General features: G+C 60.3%; 1 protein-coding gene across 5 annotated transcripts in view; it reads left to right on the top strand.

The window, feature by feature from the left end:
• PRKCZ (protein kinase C zeta) overlaps positions 1 to 16,992 on the top strand; it is an 88,238-nt gene that overhangs the window by 56,818 nt on the left and 14,428 nt on the right. For all 5 annotated transcript variants that reach the window (XM_072975583.1, XM_072975582.1, XM_072975584.1 and 2 more), the window contains 6 exons: positions 1,728 to 1,813; positions 7,749 to 7,880; positions 8,929 to 9,007; positions 9,802 to 9,854; positions 12,085 to 12,273; positions 15,131 to 15,228. In XM_072975583.1, coding sequence (XP_072831684.1) covers positions 1,728 to 1,813; positions 7,749 to 7,880; positions 8,929 to 9,007; positions 9,802 to 9,854; positions 12,085 to 12,273; positions 15,131 to 15,228 — 637 coding nt within the window. The remainder of the gene's footprint in view (positions 1 to 1,727; positions 1,814 to 7,748; positions 7,881 to 8,928; positions 9,008 to 9,801; positions 9,855 to 12,084; positions 12,274 to 15,130; positions 15,229 to 16,992) is intronic.

Here is a 16,992-nt window from a genome sequence, read left to right as displayed (position 1 = left end):
GTGAGGACCTTCCTCCACCCCCTGGGTCCTCATGTGGTGGGGAGAGCTCTGGGGTCTAGAAGGACTGTCCTTCCAGCATGGGGGCCCCACCCTGTGACCAGCAACCCTCGTTGCCTGCTTAGGGGCCCCACCGCCACATGCAGCCCCACGGCATGTGAACTTGGGGGACACACATACTTGGTCATTGACAGCGAGGGTCTGGGTTTTTCTCGCTAGGGATACAGGGGCCTCACCCACTGTCCATCACGCGGGTCCTCTGTCCTGTCCCCTTGGTGAGCTCTCCAGCCTGCTGTGGGCTCCCTGATACCCCTTGGCCTCTGCTAGGCCATCTTTGAGTTTCCTATTTCCAGTGGGTTTTATCGCATCTGAAGGCTACACAGTGGGGTGCAGTTTTAGACCTTCACATGGCTCGTGCACTGAGCGCAAGGAAGAGCCAGAACCTGGTGCCTCCCTCTCCTTCTGTGGGTTGTGAATGCCTCTCATGGGGTGGTCAGTCCTGGGGACATGAGCAGAGGCCTCCCATGGGCCAGACTTCCCCCAAGTCAAGCCAGATGGGCCAGGAGGACCAGGTGTGGGCATCCGCATGCTGCCATCAGCAGGGCATCCTTAGAGCCGAGGGTCAGGTGGGCTGTGGGAGTTGGCCCGAGTCCCACTGTGGGACCTCCGGGGGAGGGTGGAGCTGCCTCCAGCCTGGCCTTGGGTGCATCTGAGGGGCCGCCGGCGACGCTGGGGCAGCTGGGGGGCTGCTTGGTTTCTCAGCTGCTCCCAGGGGCCCCCGGGCTGCTTGGTTTCTCACTTAGTCTCCCATTTAAAGGGAGAGAAGCCGCTTTGCAATCACCGTGACCCGATTCGGGCAGGTTCCAGGCGGGGCTGGTAATTGCTTGTTTTAAAAACATTCCGTTAGAGTTTCCACATTAGTATTTTCCTGGCACTTCCATGACTCCCATGAAAGTCGCCTTTACTGCAGGACTTTGTCAAAGCACAAAGCTTCCCCTTGTATCCTGAATATTTTGTTTTCACGTACTTTGGTTTCCAAGCGTCTTGAAGGAGCAAAGCTAGAACCACTGGGGGGAAGGATGCGGGTCACACGCTTGATCTCGGCGTGTGTAATTGGCGGCCCTCTTCCGTGAAGTCTGAGTCACTGAACGTGCGGTGGGAAAGTAGCGTTTTGGGGGAACTTGCGATTGAACCGAACTGTCCATTGGTTTTGCTTTACTTCCCTCCGGTGTCTGGGGCAGGGGTGGGTGGTGCTGGCCGAGTGCTGCGTTTCAGGCCGACCATGAACACGGCATCCAGGGTCGCTCCGCCGAAGTAAATGTCGCGGGAGCTCTCGGCCCACCTGAGCCGTGTTCTTGTGTGGAAAGGGGGAGTTTTCATGCCCGGAGGGAAAGAGGGTGGAAAAGGAAACACCTGGGAGGGCGCACAGGGCCCGAGTGGCTTCACAGCCTGACCCCGGGCGGGCAGCGTCCCTGCGGGCAGTCCCGGCTGCCGTCGGGGCTGCCCCCACCTCCGTCCTCCCTGCCCAGGTCCCCTTCTCCAGCAGCCGCAGTGGTGACTCGAGAACCAGGTGAGGGGAAGCAGAGGGGACAGTCCCCGGGGGACACTGTCATTTCAGCTCCACCGGCCACTTGGTTGGGGCATCCTGTCCCCCGTGGCACCCCGCGTCGGGGAGCTGGGCTCGCGGGCCACCCTGCTGTTTCTTTACACCTTTCTCGTGTTCTGTCCAGAATCCATCTACCGCCGCGGAGCCAGAAGATGGAGGAAGCTGTACCGCGCCAACGGCCACCTCTTCCAAGCCAAGCGCTTTAACAGGGTGAGTGCAGCCCCCCCCCCACCCCTGACTGTCCGCGAGCCGTGTGCTGCTTTCCCGGGAAGAGCTTTCTGCCCCGAGCGCTGGGCTCTGCTGGGCACTCTGAGCCAGTATCACAAAAGCTCTGCTGTGAGCCTTTTACATGCTTCCCAAGCCCGTGAGGGTGCCAGTCGGCCTTTTCTCAGACAGCAGCTGCGTGATGAAAGCACCCTGTGTGTCCCTGTTACGTAACCCTCGTCAGGGCCCCAGGGCTCCGAGGTCCCGCCCGCTCACATTCAGAAGACTGCTGATCTGACACGGAACCAGGGTTCACGTGTTTCCCGTTGGTTGCAGGGGTCTCCCGTGAATCCAGAACCCCTGGACAGCACCCTGGTCCCTGGCCCAGGTGGGCCCTGCCCGACCTGTGCCATAGGGCGCCTTGCTGAGTGTCCTCGTTTCTCCTCGTGAAGCTTTCACGTTCTGTAGAGGCGATGTGCTTCACATGGCTCTGTCATCATTCCGTTTCCCGTGGGAGAGGAGGTGCCCGCAGGTGCCCCAGTGGCCCAGGACCAGGTGTCCCGGGGCTGCCAGAGCGAAGCACCACAGACTGGGTGCTTCAGACAGAAACTCATTCTGTCTCAGCTCAGGAGTCTGAAGTCCAAGCCGCGCACCGGCCGGGCCGCGCTCCCTCCCCTGCCCCTCCCCAGGGGGGGCTCTGTCCTGGGGCTGCTGGCAGTTCTGGGCGCTCCTTGGCTGGTCGCGGCAGCTCTCCAGCCCTTGCCGCCTCCTCGCTGTCTGCCTCTGCCCTTCCCAGGACACCAGTCATGACGGGACCCACCCGAACCCAGGACGACCTCATTTCAACTTGACTAACTGCGGTGATGAGATGCTTTTTCCGGACGAGGCCCTGGGTGGTCATGAATCTGGGGGGACACGATGTGTTCAGCACAGCAACCGAACACCGCTCCCTGGGGCCTCACCTGTGCTGAGTGCTCTGCCACCCTGTCCTCGTCTCCAGAGCTCACCCTCCCCTACTTCCTGTCGTGGCTCCAGTGTCCATCCCGGCAGCCCCTCCGCCGTGCCCCTCACGGCCCGTGTGCACGTCTCCCCATTGGGCGTGGCGCTCCACCCTGCAGGCTGTGTCCCCGGACCCGCACCTCGTAGGTGCACTCTACACACTGGTTTATCATTCATCATAGTTAGTGATCGGAGCAGAGCGGCTGTGGGAGACCAGGGTGCTGTCCTGGGGACTAGGAAGGTAGGAGCCCATCCATGGGGGGCAAGAAGAGCCTTGGGAACTGAGGCGGATATTGGAGAATGCGGGGTCCTCAGGGCATCAGATGCCGTGGGGAGGTCGGGCGTCGCTGAGTGCGAACAGAGGACGGAGGAGTGATGGACCCTTGTCAAATTTCTGGGCCAGCCGACCAGGTATGGACTTGAGTGTTTGCTGTGAGCCATCCAGATGGACAGGATGAAACCTGGCGAATGGAGGCCTCCCAGCCCCCACGACACAGGGCACCCACTGCCCACTCTCTTAACGTTTGTTTAAAAAACAGACAACTGACCAGCTTGTGGCCAGGTGACTTCTCTTCCTGTGCATCTAGGCACCGGCTCGGTTGTGGCCAAAGGAGGGTCTCAGGCAAAAGGGACGGGCCACCCTTCAGGACATCAGAGAAATGCTCATTTCCCTCATGACTGGCTGACTGGTCCAAGGTGAAGCCCACCCACCCAGCGAGGCAGGCAGAGCCAGGCAGCACAGAGGGGCCCGGCCCCTCCCGCCCTGTGGGTTTCAAGGGGAACCCCCGTTTGTCTGATTGCAGGGTGCAGGCACTCGTCCTGCACCTCCCACCGTCCCCACCCCAAAATCAGTGGGCAAAAGCTTTCCCTCCCCCTGGAGGAGTGGGGACTGGGTGGGGGTTCCCACTCTTGCCCCCTCCCCACCCCATTACAGATGCCCAGCTCTCCCCAGAGCACCAACGAGCAGGTTTTCACAGACGCTGGGAGGGCGAGAAGGGAACCCACCGAGACCCCCAACTCCTAGATTGTTCGGCCCTTTGTAGATGGGGAGGCGGGCGTGTCACTGGGCTGACGTCCCACCTGGTTGTCCTTGGGTTTAAGTCTGGAGGCCGCACCTTCCCACCATTTCCCTTGGGTTAATTATGGGGCTGCCAGGCACTCCTGTGTGTCCTTGAAAGTGGCGTCCCGAGAGCCACTCGCCTGGTCCGGCGGGAATCGGCAGGACTTACAGGGAGAAGCCCACTTCTCACTTCTCACGTTCTCTGCCGGTGACCCAAGGTCGGAAAGTGAGCGTGGCCGGTCTCACTGGCCCGAGGCTCCCTGCCTAGGGCTGTATCTGCCCTTGACAGCGCTTTCTTCCAGAGCGATGAAAGAAGACTCAACTGGTGACCGGAAGGGAGAGAGCCAGAGAGTGTCTCAGGAGCTGAGGGCGGCGCCCACCCCAGGAAGGGAGACCCTGAGGTCCTGAGCCCCGGGCGGCACGGAGTGGGGACAGTCGACCGGGAGCCCCAGCCCGTGGGTCAGAACTGATGTTCAGAGACCGTGTGGGCGTGAGCGCTTCCTGTAAAGGAGCAGAGGGCTCTCCCCGTGAGTCCAAGGAGACAGTCGGTCAGTTTCAGGTCCTTTGTTCACATCAGAGTCAGTCACAGGTGGACGGATGTGCAGTGCGTCATAAAAGCCCAGGAGCAGCACAGGCCTCGAAGGGAAGCCCGCGCAGGGAGCACCGGAGGGAAGTGGGCCTTTAGACTCAGCTGCACACACGTCTCGGGCTTCTGTAGTTTCCTTACAAAGTCAGCACAAAAAGCACACGGGGAAGATGTTTGTAGCGAAACCTATAATGAGAGATCAGATGACACGTGTGTTCAGTAGTAAAGAGCTGCGGCGTTTTGGTGAACCCCGGGAGTCTGAGGTTGGACAAGGATACAGATGGTTAATTAAAGCGAGAAGGGTAATTTTCACGAATGCAGGCGCTCTGACCCTCACTGGTCATCGGAGAAATGAGAGACACCAAGAGGCATTAGAGCTCCGTCTGCCGTGTGCATGGTGGCAGGGTCCCCGCGCTCCTGGGGGTGCAGACTCGGACCCAGACTTTCTGGAAAGCTCTTGGGGGAATGCTCAGTGGATCGGTCGCCCCCGCCCTGCAGTCCTGCGGTTTGCGCTCAGGAAGCGGTGCCCCGTTACTTTCCCAGACGGGGCGGTGTCTGGACTTTGCTCTGTGACCCTGGCCCCAAGCGCAGGGTGTGACCCTCAGCACTTTATACTCCACACCCACCTCCGGGGCTGCTGCTGCTGCAGGGCCAGCGGAGGACTTTGGCCTTTTCTGTGAGGGGACCGGAGGCAGAAGATCCTGGGTCCCTCGGGAAGGGACTTGGGGAGCCAGGGGGGTGGCTGTGCTGCTCAAGGATTCCCCTGGCTTTTCCATGTGAGTGACTAGAACAGGGGTTATAGGCCTTTCCTGGGAAGGGCCTGAGAGTAACTATTTTAGGTTTTGTGGGCCATCAGGCCTGTCACAGCTACTCAGCTGGGCCCCCGGCAGGAGGTGAACAGTGAGCGCAGCTGTGTTCCAATAAAACTTTGTTGATGAGAGCAGGTGGCAACCCTACCTGCCCAGGCTGTAGTTTGTCCACCCCCAGGCCAGGAGGGTGGAGGTGCCACTTGCCGCGTGACCAAGGCCAGGAGAGGGGCAGGCCTGGGGCCTAGGATGAGACCCCTCACCACGCCACAGTGGCATGAAACGGGGCTCAGGGAGGGAGGAGGAGGGTGGCTGCGTCCCCAGCAACAGCAAGACGGCTCCTGACACCTCATGTGGGGTGGGGGACCGCTCTTCCTGAGAGTCTGAAGCCTCCCGCTGGACCTCACACCACTGCCCCCGAGTCCACACATCCCAGCAGCGCCCCCAGGAGGCTGGCAGGGGCACAGGTCTCGTCAGCCCAGCCTCAGAGAATTCCCACAGATAAATGAAAAGAAATCTGAGTTCACAGTCCAAAATCACAAATCACTGCGGGAACCCGTGTCCCAGGCAAGCACCTGCAGAGACCCAGCCTGAACGCTCGCTCTGCCTGCACATGAAGTCAGGGCTCAGTACAGTTAGAAAACTGAACTCGATAATGAAAAATATGAGCAAGGACCTGCTTTGGCAGCATGTAGGAGAGACTTGAAAATTTTTTCACCCCATTAATCTGTTAATTCATGTGAACTTCTGAGAATAGAAGCTTGGCTTTTAAGTTTTTTTTTTTTTTAGAGGCGCATTTCCTGAAATACTGATAATTCAAATGTAGGTTTGAAATAAAGAGCTCTTGGCAACACGGTGGCAGGACCCCTCAACGCAACGGGTCCTGACTCCTGGCAAACTCACACTGCTCTCAGTGACTGTTGTCCCAGCCTGGCCCCTGGTAAGGGTGGGCTCTGTAGGAAAAGGGACCTTTGTTAATTTGGAAAGTAACCAAGTGGCTGTGAAGTTGCCCCCAGATGTGATCCAAGCATTGCTCACCAAGTTGTTAAATGGTGGCGCAGAGAAAGCTAAACACGTCTAGCATGTCACGTAAGGGAGGGTGAATTTTTTTACTGGACTCGAGAGTGGTAACTGGTGTTGGACGGGGCTGGAGACGCAGAACGGGATGAAAACCAGTCTTCCAAGGTGCAGCCTTTCTCTGAGATCTGAGTTTGCTCATTTAGCAGCTGCCTCCTGGGCAGAGCTGCCAGAGCTGGCGCTACACGGGGCTGGCCTGAGACAGGGGTCTGGGGAGGCAGGGCCCCTTGTGTGGCCCTCGCTGCCGTCCCAGAGCGTGCCCCATGGCCCATGTTTGCCCATGTTTGGGAGGATGGTTCAGGCTATGTGGGGGACATGGAATACATTGCTTTTTTCCTGTTACTGAAGTTGATAGTGTAGGGTGTGTGTGTGTGGACTTGTCTCAGCTAACATTCACCGGCACCCCTGTGTGCTGGGCACTGTCCCAGGTGCTGGCCGTGCGGCCACGACCAAGGTGTGCGAACTGTGTGTGGGGAGGGGGCTCCCTCAGGCCCTGGCGCCCAGCTCGGCTCCTTCCTGGGGAGAAATCGGGAGCGAGCAGGCCGTCTGCGGGGCTCGTGGCCCCCGGGCCCATGCGGCGTGCGGGTGCAGTGAGCTTTCAGACAGCAAGTGCAGTGCGTCCTCTCTGGCTTCAGGAGTAACTCGAAACTCTCAAAAGAAGGAAGTATGTTAAAATGGTGGAAGAAGGCTAAAACGTGTAAATAAGTCGTGACTGGAAGAAACTGAGCAGGAAACCTGTGACACGCAGACACCTCGTAACTGGGAGCTTTGGCTCCGAGTGCCGGCGTGTGACCAGACTTCAGACACGCTCATCTCCGTGCATTTTGTGATATTCCAAAATCATGAAAAGTCACCAAACAAGCTGATAATTACCACGAATTTCAGACATCTAGAGCCTAGAAGACCAAAGATTGACCATTTAAAATCTTTCAAGATGCTGGGAAAACCCCCAGTTAATTGCACAGCGCCCCAGGGTGCCAGGACGCCAGGGGGAGTTCTTCCCGTGGTCGGTGGGTAGATGGGGCGTCTGGACGAGGGTCGGGCAGTGGCTTTCGCCACACCCTCCTCAGCCTGGGTCACTGCCGGTGGACAGGGCCCCTCGGCTATTCCCCTCCAGGGCCCTGCAAGCAGGAGGGGCTGCCCGCGGAGGGGGGTCCTCACCTTGCTTCTCCCTCAAAGGAGCAGAGCCCCCTCTGTGGGGCCCTTGGCTCTGTGAACCTTGGGCTGGACCCAAGTAGGGGCTGCTGAGGTGGGCGGGGCCAGGGCCGGGATGTGACAAGGGGACAGGACTGTCCCTTCCCCAATGCAGGTCATTTTTTGAGATCCATGACAGTGCTGTGTCCCCTCTGTGTGGCTGGGGCTGCAGGGACACCCCGGCCCCGGCGTGACAGCTGCCATTCCCATCCCGTGCAGAGAGCGTACTGCGGCCAGTGCAGCGAAAGGATATGGGGGCTCGCGAGGCAGGGCTACAGGTGCATCAGCTGCAGACTGCTGGTCCATAAGCGCTGCCACGCGCTCGTCCCGCTGCCCTGCAGAAGGCATATGGTGAGTGCGGCGGGGCAGGCGGGGTGGGGCGGGGCGGGGCCGTCCACACCAGCCTGGTGCCGTGGTCCCCCTCTGTCCTGTGGGGACCTGACACCGTCCCTGCCACCCACCAGACCAGGGGAGGGGAAGGACCCCTCTTCCCCAGCCCTGTGAGCCTCCAGTGCTCTCGGGGGGCCTCCAGTGCCCTCTGCCATTCTGGGCTGGAGGTGGGCAAACTAGCTCTGTACCCCGGGCAGGAGGCAGCTCTCGGGAGCTGCGGGGGCAAGAGCCATGCTGCTCTGGTGTCAGGGCCCTCTGTGCTGTGTGCCCCATGATCATGGACCGGGGCGTCCAGGCCTCCCCACGCCCTGGCCAGCCGGTCACGCCTCCTGGACCTGGAGAGAGAGAAGGGGCTGAACCGTCAGCCGGTCCTGGGCACAGTGGGGTGAGGAAGGCGGCCCTGGGGCTGGTGTGCCGTCACCTCCTCCAGGACAAGGAGAGGGCCCCAGTCTGGTCTCCCCCCGACACCACCGGGGCATAGGGTCCCCACCCAGCCTGCAGGGTGACCTGGCTCCATGCTTCTAAAGGTCCTTTTCACCGTGGCTGCCAGAACCCACACAGGCACACGCACCCTTCCACCCTCTGGATCCACGTTAGTCTAAGAGGTGGGACCAGCCCCAAAGATGCAGGCCGTCGGAGTCTGAGGGACGTGGTCCTTGCTGCTCGGTGTCCACTAGGGACCTGCCTCGTTGTGAGGTCAGCTGTGGAGCCCAGAGCTGAGCTGGGCTGGGGCCTGTGCCTGACTGCGCAGGATGGGGGCGGGGGGGTTGCTAAATATTATGTAAAAGCACCCATTTTATACAGCCCCTGTGGGCAAGGCCACAGCCTCGGGCTGGGTTGGGATCTGGTGATGTCCATGTTCCTCTGTCCTCGCTCAGCACAGTGACGTAGCAGTTGTCACGACGTGTGCTACAGTGTGTGTCACAGGCGCCTGGAAAAGTCACGCCGTGCCTCCAGAAGAGATGCCGTGACGCCGCCTGGTCACTCTGTATCGCCCGTCTCCCCGCAGGATTCTGTCATGCCCTCCCAGGAGCCTGCAGTGGACAAGAACGACGGCGTGGACCTTCCTTCCGAGGAGACCGATGGAAGTAGGGCCGCCCGCCTGCCCGTCCTCCCCAGGAAGCCCTTCCCTCCAAGCGCCAGGGTCTGGAGCTTGGCTGCGCGCTGGGGGCGGGGGCCGGGGCCGGGCTCGTCCAGGGCACCCACCTCCCAGCGTGCTGCCTGGGGTCCTGGGCTGGGGGCTTTCCCCCTGTGCCCGCTCTGGGGGTTCTGGAGGACACTAGTGCTGCGGCCACCGCGGCCGGCCCCGCCCACATGCTGGATGCCATCTGTGCGCACACGGCGTGCTGTGGTGTAGTTCTTGGGTTTTAGTGGGGGTTTTGTCTTTTTTGGGGGGTGGGGGAGACTTTTTTAATGCTAAGAAGCATTCCGACGGTGATTTTGATGCCAGGTGGACCGACGGCCCAGCTCTGAGCTACAGTTACGCACTGTTAACAAGAGCGTGTGGGGGCCCTCGCCCGCCCCTCGGAAATGTGAATCCCGTCCCCTGGGACAAAATGAGACCCCAGAATATAGTCCACTCAGCCCACACCTCACGCAAAGGAGACTCTTAGCCTGCAACTGTCCACCCACCACTCACCTGCCAGCCGCCCACCCATCCCCTGTGCACTGTGAGAGTAGACTAGAAGGCCGGAGTCTCGTGACTGTCACTTCTGGGAGAGTCACCAGGGGAGCTTGTCATGCATGCAGGTCCCCAACCCCAGAAGTTCAGAGTCAGACGTGGCCGCCCCGAGCGGCGCCTGAGGGGGAAGGGCCGGGAGTCCCCGTGGTGCGGGCCGTGCTCCCGACGCCTGCAACACCCTTTCCCTTCTCTCTTCTCTAGTTGCTTATATTTCTTCAACCCGGAAACACGACAGCATTAAAGATGCTTCTGAGGTGAGTGTAGAGACGGGCTCGTTGGTGCCTCCAGAGCCCTTTGTGGGCCCGTAGCTCATTTCTGGGGCAGTTGTGGGAATTTAAATGTGAGCTCGCCGTCCGGGAACTGTCGCCCGTCTTACACGAGGGTGTGGTCTGTGGACGTCCGAGGCAGATGGGTCAGCGGTTTGGCACAGAGGCGCTCTCTGAGCAGGTAAATGAACAGAGAGCAGGCGAACATGACCAAACGTGACCTGCTGTGGAGACTCAGAGCCGAGGGTGTGGTGCTCAACCCTGACAGCGATGCAGAATTGGGGGTGTGGGGTCGTGGCTGAGTCTGTGTGAGCCCTGGTCTCAGCCTGGGTCAGGGGACCTCTCTGACCTGAGGATCCTCTTCTGTCAGGTTCTGGTGATGATTGCACCTTTTGTGAGGATAAACCGAGAGCATCTGTCTAAAGGCTTGGTGCCACGCCCAGCATGCAGGACACTCTCCACAGCACTGACCGTTCGTGTGGTTGTCTCCACACCAGTCCAGGTGGCTCAGGCCATCACGGGGGCCACAAGGGGCACAGGCGACCTCCACAGAGGGAACCCCGTGCTCTTGTGCTTTGAGACAAGACAGGACGGGATCGCTCGTCATCTTGGTCCTCCCGCATGGCTGGCCTTACTACAGGGGTCCACGCGCAGGGATGGCCCTTGATTGGCTCTGCCCTTGATCCCGGGTGGGGTGGGCCCAGGGCCGGAGCAGGCTGCCGGGTGCTCACCCCCCGAGAGGGCTGAGTTCTCCCTCTTGCATCCAGCCTCCAGATTCTCATGTTTTCTCCAGTTGCTGTATGTTCCCGGTGACGGTGGTCCCATCCTGTGGCAGAGACGTTGGTGCTCACATGCACCTCTCACTTGGGGCACAGGCCTCTGGCTGTGGGGGAGGGGTGTCCAGCATGGCGGAGTCTGTCGAGGGGTGAGAGGGGGCGCCCGGCCCGAGGCTGGCTCCAGAGGCAGCCTGCTGTCTCCATGGCTGGGTCTGGCCGGGGCACCTCCTTCATGAACCCCCAGGGGCTGCTGCCCCAGAGGCTCTCTGGGGCCTGGGGCCTGGCACATCCTCTGCTGTGTGTGTGGTCTCCCTGCTCCCACCCCACCCGGACAGCAGAGGGTGCAGGGCTGGCTCCGGAGCAGCAACTTGCATCAGATTTCATGGCAGGAAATCCTTCCTTTATTTCCGAGTGCTTTCAGCTCCACAAGCAACCCTCCAGTGCTCAGCCGACACTGAGCAGGTGTCCGACAACTTAACCCAGTTCTGACACGAGCTGCCGGGGGTCGCGCCAGATCCCACAGGTTATGGGCTCGGCCCCACAAGCCTGCCCCTCCGCACACTCTCTCTAGATCCCAGTCTCAAGTCCAGGTTGTCACCTGGGCTTCTGGCCTACCGCCTGTAGCCTGGAGGGTCCCGTAGCCTCACCTGATTGGCTACAGCAGCTCCCAGGATTCAGAGAAACAGTTTACTTCCCAGACCACTGGTTTGCTGTAAAAGGATGTAACTCAGGGCCGGCCAGCTGGGAGAGAAGCCCGGGCGCCGTGTGGGGAACAGCTGGGAGCGTCCTCGCTCCCCCCGGGTGAGCACCTTCCGGCCAGTCCTTTGGGGCCCGTGTGGAGGTTTCCTTACACTGGCTCGATGGCTGGATCATCAGCCACTGGGACGGGTTCACCCCAGCCCCTCTCCCTCCCTGGAGGGCCAACCGTCTAACCATGGGGTCGTTCCCCTGGCAGCCAGCTCCATCAGGACGTGCCCTAGCAGCTTCCCCAAAGTTGCCTCGTTAACGTAACAGAAGACCCCGTGCTGGCTGTGCCCCCGGAAAGGGGTCCTAGAATGAATGTGTATTTCATGCTATACATCACGAGGTCCCGGTTGGGCTGCGGTGAGACACTGTGCCCCTGGGGAAGAGCAGGTCACAGCGGCTGTTCTCAGCCACCATCCCCAAAGCCTCAGGGAGCAACAACACCCGGGGAAGGGCACGCCTTTCCCGCTGTGAAACTCACCCGTCCTGGTGGGGCTGGACCCGGGCTCCCTGCTTGCTTGCAGAGGGGCCACCTGCGGCTGGTGGCGGCTTTCGGACGTCGTGTGTGCCCTTCAGGACCGCACACACGACTTGTTCTGGGGCCTTACTCCTGAGTGGGGTGCGGATGGCAGTCTTTGAGACCTAGAGTGGGCGCGTGAGGGTCCCCTGCCCACTTCCTCTTGCCTGTCGCCACCCAGGACCTCAAGCCGGTCATTGACGGCATGGATGGAATCAAAATCTCTCAGGGGCTCGGGCTGCAGGACTTCGACCTGATCCGGGTCATCGGGCGCGGGAGCTACGCCAAGGTGCTGCTGGTGCGGCTGAAGAAGAACGACCAGGTGTACGCCATGAAGGTGGTCAAGAAGGAGTTGGTCCATGACGACGAGGTGAGGCCGCCGTGTGGTACCGCCTTCATTGGGGCGGGGCGGCACCAGACGCATCGCCGTCTGTGTTGCGCAGTGCGCAGCCTCCGTGCTGCTCTCTGCCCCTGGGCTGACCCACTCTGCGCCCATGACTCTGAGTAGCTGGACTCACCCCCGTGCTCTCGGTCTGCTCCTCGCACTGAGCATCACGGCTTGGGGTTCACCCACGTGGCAGCAAGCATCCATGTGCCCTTGCCCGTTTTTCCTGCCTCAAGAACACTCCATGTCATGGCACACCCCGTGTGGCTTATCTGTTCATCCGCTTTTCGGCACGGGGCTGCTTCCACCTTTTGGCTCGTGTGACTCTGCTGCTGTGAGCGTCCGGGCACAAGTGTCCCCAGGTCCTCTGGGTTTTTTCCTAGGAGCAGGACTGTGAGTCACAGGGTGAGTCTGTTTAACAGCAGCTGCGCCATTTTACACTCCCCCCAGCAGCGCCCGGGGTCCCGGTTTCTGCTCATTCCTGTCCGTACGTGCTGTTTTCTGGTTTCTGATCATCACCGTCCTGGTGTGCACCGGTGGCACCTCGCTGCGGTCGCTTGGCCGTCCCGAGGTGACAGCGCTGTTGGCACCTGTTCACAGGCCTCTTCGCTTCCCGCACTTGTGCTTTTTCTTTGACATCTGACTGCAGGCCCGCCTCTCAGAAGCAGAAGGATGACTGGGCCAGGCAGCAGTGACGCTGCTACTCTTCAGAGCTGCTGACACGTGAGCCGCAGGAGGCCTCCCGGCCCCGGCTCGCGATGTGAAGGGCAGAGCTGGGGCTGCACCTGTGAGCTCACTTGCCCTCCCGGCAGGGTGCATTTGTGCAGTGCACAGACTGCCCAGCTGGCCCCTCAGCCCTGGGTGCTGAGCACACAAGTGAGTTTGGGTGTCTGCGCCTCACAGCTGGAGAAGCTGAGGCTCTGAGAGGTGCTTGGCCAGTGTCTTCACTGCTGGTAGCAGCCCAGCAAGGGGATTCCAAACCCCTTCCCGACTGGAGAGTCAGTGGATGTGTGAGGGCGGGTTTGCAGAACCCTTAGAGAAGAGACTTTCAGAAGGGACTTGCTGCTCTGATTCCTTCTTGGCACCTTCACGTGGTCTCCCGCAGGCCGAGAGGCAGAGCTGGGACTTAGAGGTGGTCTCGAAAGGGCGTGCGTCTAGGAGCTGGTGAGCGGGAGCCAACTGTGCGTTTATGGGGGACCCTGCGCCCCGTGGACACCAGGTGGTGGGAGCCCCCACATCCTGACCCCTGGAACCTGTGACTTGAGCATACATGGAAGTGGGGTCTTGGGGAGATCATCCTGGATTATCTCAGGGGGCCACATGCAGGGCAAGTGTCCTTTTAGAGAAAGGCAGAGAAAGACTTGAGACAGAAAGAAGAAGCAGACACCCAGACAAGTTGCCGTGAAGAGGGAGGCAGAGGGGTGCACTGAGGAGCTGGAGGTGCTGGCGTGGGAGGAGCAGGGCCTCGAGTGGCCCTGGAGGTAACCCGGCCTATCCACACCTGCTCAGGCAGAGAGAGCACACGTCTATGAGGTCTTAAGGCCCGCATCTGGGTGCTTTGTTCCAACAGCATCGGGAGCACAGTGGGAGACCTGAGGGCTTGGTCTCCACGTGGGGTAGGGGTGGGGAAGCAGGGAGGAGTCTTGGTGACCCTCCAGGGCTTCCTTTCTGAGCACCTGGTGACCTGGTGCCTTTGGAAAGCAGATGGCAGGGGCCTGTCCAGAGCTCTGTTGGAGGCCTGCTTTGGACATGAGACGCCCAAGTTGAGGCCCCAAGTGGCCACCGCAGAGCAGGTGGGGCTGAGGGGGTGGTGGAGTCCGTCTCAGGGACGGATGGCGCCGTCCCACCCGAGGCATCTCCTGGGAGAGAGGGAGGAGAAGACAGGGCTCAGGCCTGAGCCCACGCGGGAGGAGCCAGGCGGCCTCTCACCCACCAGCGGGACGCTCGCTGAGGGTCTGCCAATTTCCCCAGCGTCCTTTAGGGGAGGCAGCCTGCTTGGGACACAGCCCATCCCCTCTCACTTTCCCAGCCACTAGGGTATGAGGCTTAACCTGGGACGTCTGGGAGCCTCGTCCAGCTCTGCCTCCTGGGGTTGGAGTGGCACCAAAGCCATGGAGTCATCACGACTCTAAAGCTGACTTTTCCCCGAGTTTCGGCGGCGCTTGGGAGGGAGGCAGCCCTGTCTTAGGAGCTGGTGCTGGGGAGATGCGTGTGGGGCCGTGGGAAACCCGCCACGCTTTGTTTTCTCCTTTTTTTTTTCGATCAAGTTCAACAAGCATCAATACTTTGCCATATTTATTTTTTCTCTCTCCCTCTCAAACCCTATCTTTTTTCCCCATGTTTCCTCCTATCTTGAGTGGAGATGATAATACAGACCTCTCGAGGCTGCCATGGGCAGGGCGTGGGAGCTGGTGATGGTGGGAGAGATGGTGACAGAAGATGGATAATGAGAGGATGGACAGTGATGCTGGTGAAGGTGGTGGGTGATAATGGATGAGGTCTTGGAGATGGTGTTGGTGGCGGGGATGCGTGTGATGGTGGGGATGGTGGTGATGATGCTGGTGGTCAAGGTGGTGAAGGTGATAATGGACGAAGTGCTGGAGATGGTGTTGGTGGCAGGGATGCGTGTGATGATGGGGATGGTGGGGATGATGCTGGTGGTGAAGGTGGCGGGTGATAATGGACGAAGTGCTGGAGATGGTGATGGCTGCGGGGGTGCGTTTCTTAGTGGGCATTTTCTCCTCTCTGCATTGTCTTCCCTCGAGCAGAGTTGAAAGGCATTCCTCTCCTGCCTCCCCTCCCCAGGATGCCTGTGAGGCGCTCACCCCGGCTTCTGTTGCAGGACATCGACTGGGTGCAGACGGAGAAGCACGTGTTTGAGCAGGCGTCCAGCAGCCCTTTCCTGGTCGGCCTGCACTCCTGCTTCCAGACCACAAGCCGGTAAGAGAAGGCGTTTCTGGGTCCTGCTGGTTTCTGCTCCAAACTCTGTGGAAGCTGAGTTGGCGTGAGGCTTCTGTAGGCTTCGCCCTCTTGCAAATCTGGGGGCTTTGGGGGCATCAGACCAGCTTTGCTGTTCTCATTGGCTGGTGTCAGATGAAGTACACCCCATGCAACTGAAGCCAAGCGCTGTGATTCTGCTCACAAAGTGTTCAGCAGCGGCATCCCCGCTGCTGCAGGCGTGGGGCTGGGGCTGGATGTCCCTGTGCGCGGGGTGGGGGGGTGTCTGTGCTTGGGGACAATACTGATTAGTGGAATAAATTAATAAATACTAATAGCTTCACTCAAGCTTGAATGCACCAGAATTCTGTTTTAAAAGGTTTGAGGGCTACTGGTCTAGGATATTCAGTGTATACATGGTTTGGATTTTTTGGGGCGGGGGGGACCAGATGACTTGAACTCACTCGGTTGGTTTACTTGAAAAATTATTGACTCTGTGCTGGGTCAGGGCCCTCGAGGCCCACCTCCGGGCTCAGTGACTCTCTCAGAGGGCTCCCAGGACTCTGCACGTTGCACTCAAGGCTGAGATAGTTGCTGTGAAAGAACGTGAAGTAGAATTTAGAATTTGGCAAAGGGACACGGTGCACGTGGCAAAATCGGGAGGAAACCAGCCGAGCTGTCCGCGCCCCTCCCTGTGGAGTCCCGCGGGACACCTGGAACCCCTCCAGAAGTGGTTGGGAGTCGCAGGGGTTTTATCGGGGTGGGTCCCGTAGGCACCCTGCCTAACATGAGTCGGCGTTCCAGACTCCCAGGGCGCAGCAGGTGCTCGGTGCCAACCACGTTGTTCATGCACGAGCAGTGAGCACGCGAGCCTCGCTCCTCCCTCGGGGACGGTTCCCATCTGCAGGGAGCCGCTTCCCCGCGAGGTCCGGCTCCAGCCATCCTTGCAGGAGGCCTTTCTGCGCAGCAGTCGGGGCTCTGCGGTGTTGGCTCATCTGCTTGGTGCTTCGCTGTAAATCAGGGCAGCAGCTCCCCCCACATCCCCCTCACCTCTCTCCTCATCTTCAGTCCCCTGTTCCCACCCACAATGGCCTTTCCCCCAAACCTGCGCTTGTCCCCTCCCTGGGTCTCCCTGCCTCTGCCTCCTAAATGGGTCTCGGATTCCTCCCATTTTCTCCCCGCAAACGCAGCCACAGCCTCCTGGGGGTCCCCAGGCCATCAGTTCCCGGACGTTGGAACTAAACCGGATTTGGGAAGCACAGATCTGAAGTGTCCGCCTCCTGCCTCAGAGCCCCCTGGCTACTTGCCCACTTGCTCCGAGGCCTGTGGACAAGGCCCTGCAACCAGGCTCCAGCCCGGGTCCCTCTATCTGTCTTTGCCGGGTGGCCCAGCGGGCCCTGCCCTGCCCTGCCCTGCCCTGTCCAGAGCCCACTGGGAGGGCCCGGCAGTCAGAGGGGCCCCGAGCTGTGCCCAGTGCACTTCCCATGCCTCCCTTTGGCACCGAGCCGTCTCTTGGAATCATGGAACAGGCCCAGGGGAGGGTATCCCCGACCCTACCCGTTCCAGACGGATTCCAAGACAGGTTTGCTTTGTCTGGGGGCTGACGTTTGTAGGAGCTGGTTGGGCGTGAGTGTGCTGGGGTGAGGTGTGTCAAACGCACTTCCTCCTCCGCTTTCTCACTTACTCTCCGGAAACCTCCTCCGGTCACGTTTCCCAGGTGCGTTAAGTCAGGTCTTGAAAAGAAAGCATCCGGTAGGCGTGTGCGCG

Source organism: Vicugna pacos, chromosome 13, assembly GCF_048564905.1.
Source record: "Vicugna pacos chromosome 13, VicPac4, whole genome shotgun sequence".
Taxonomy (NCBI): domain Eukaryota; kingdom Metazoa; phylum Chordata; class Mammalia; order Artiodactyla; family Camelidae; genus Vicugna; species Vicugna pacos.
This window is presented reverse-complemented; position numbering and strand designations above follow the sequence as displayed.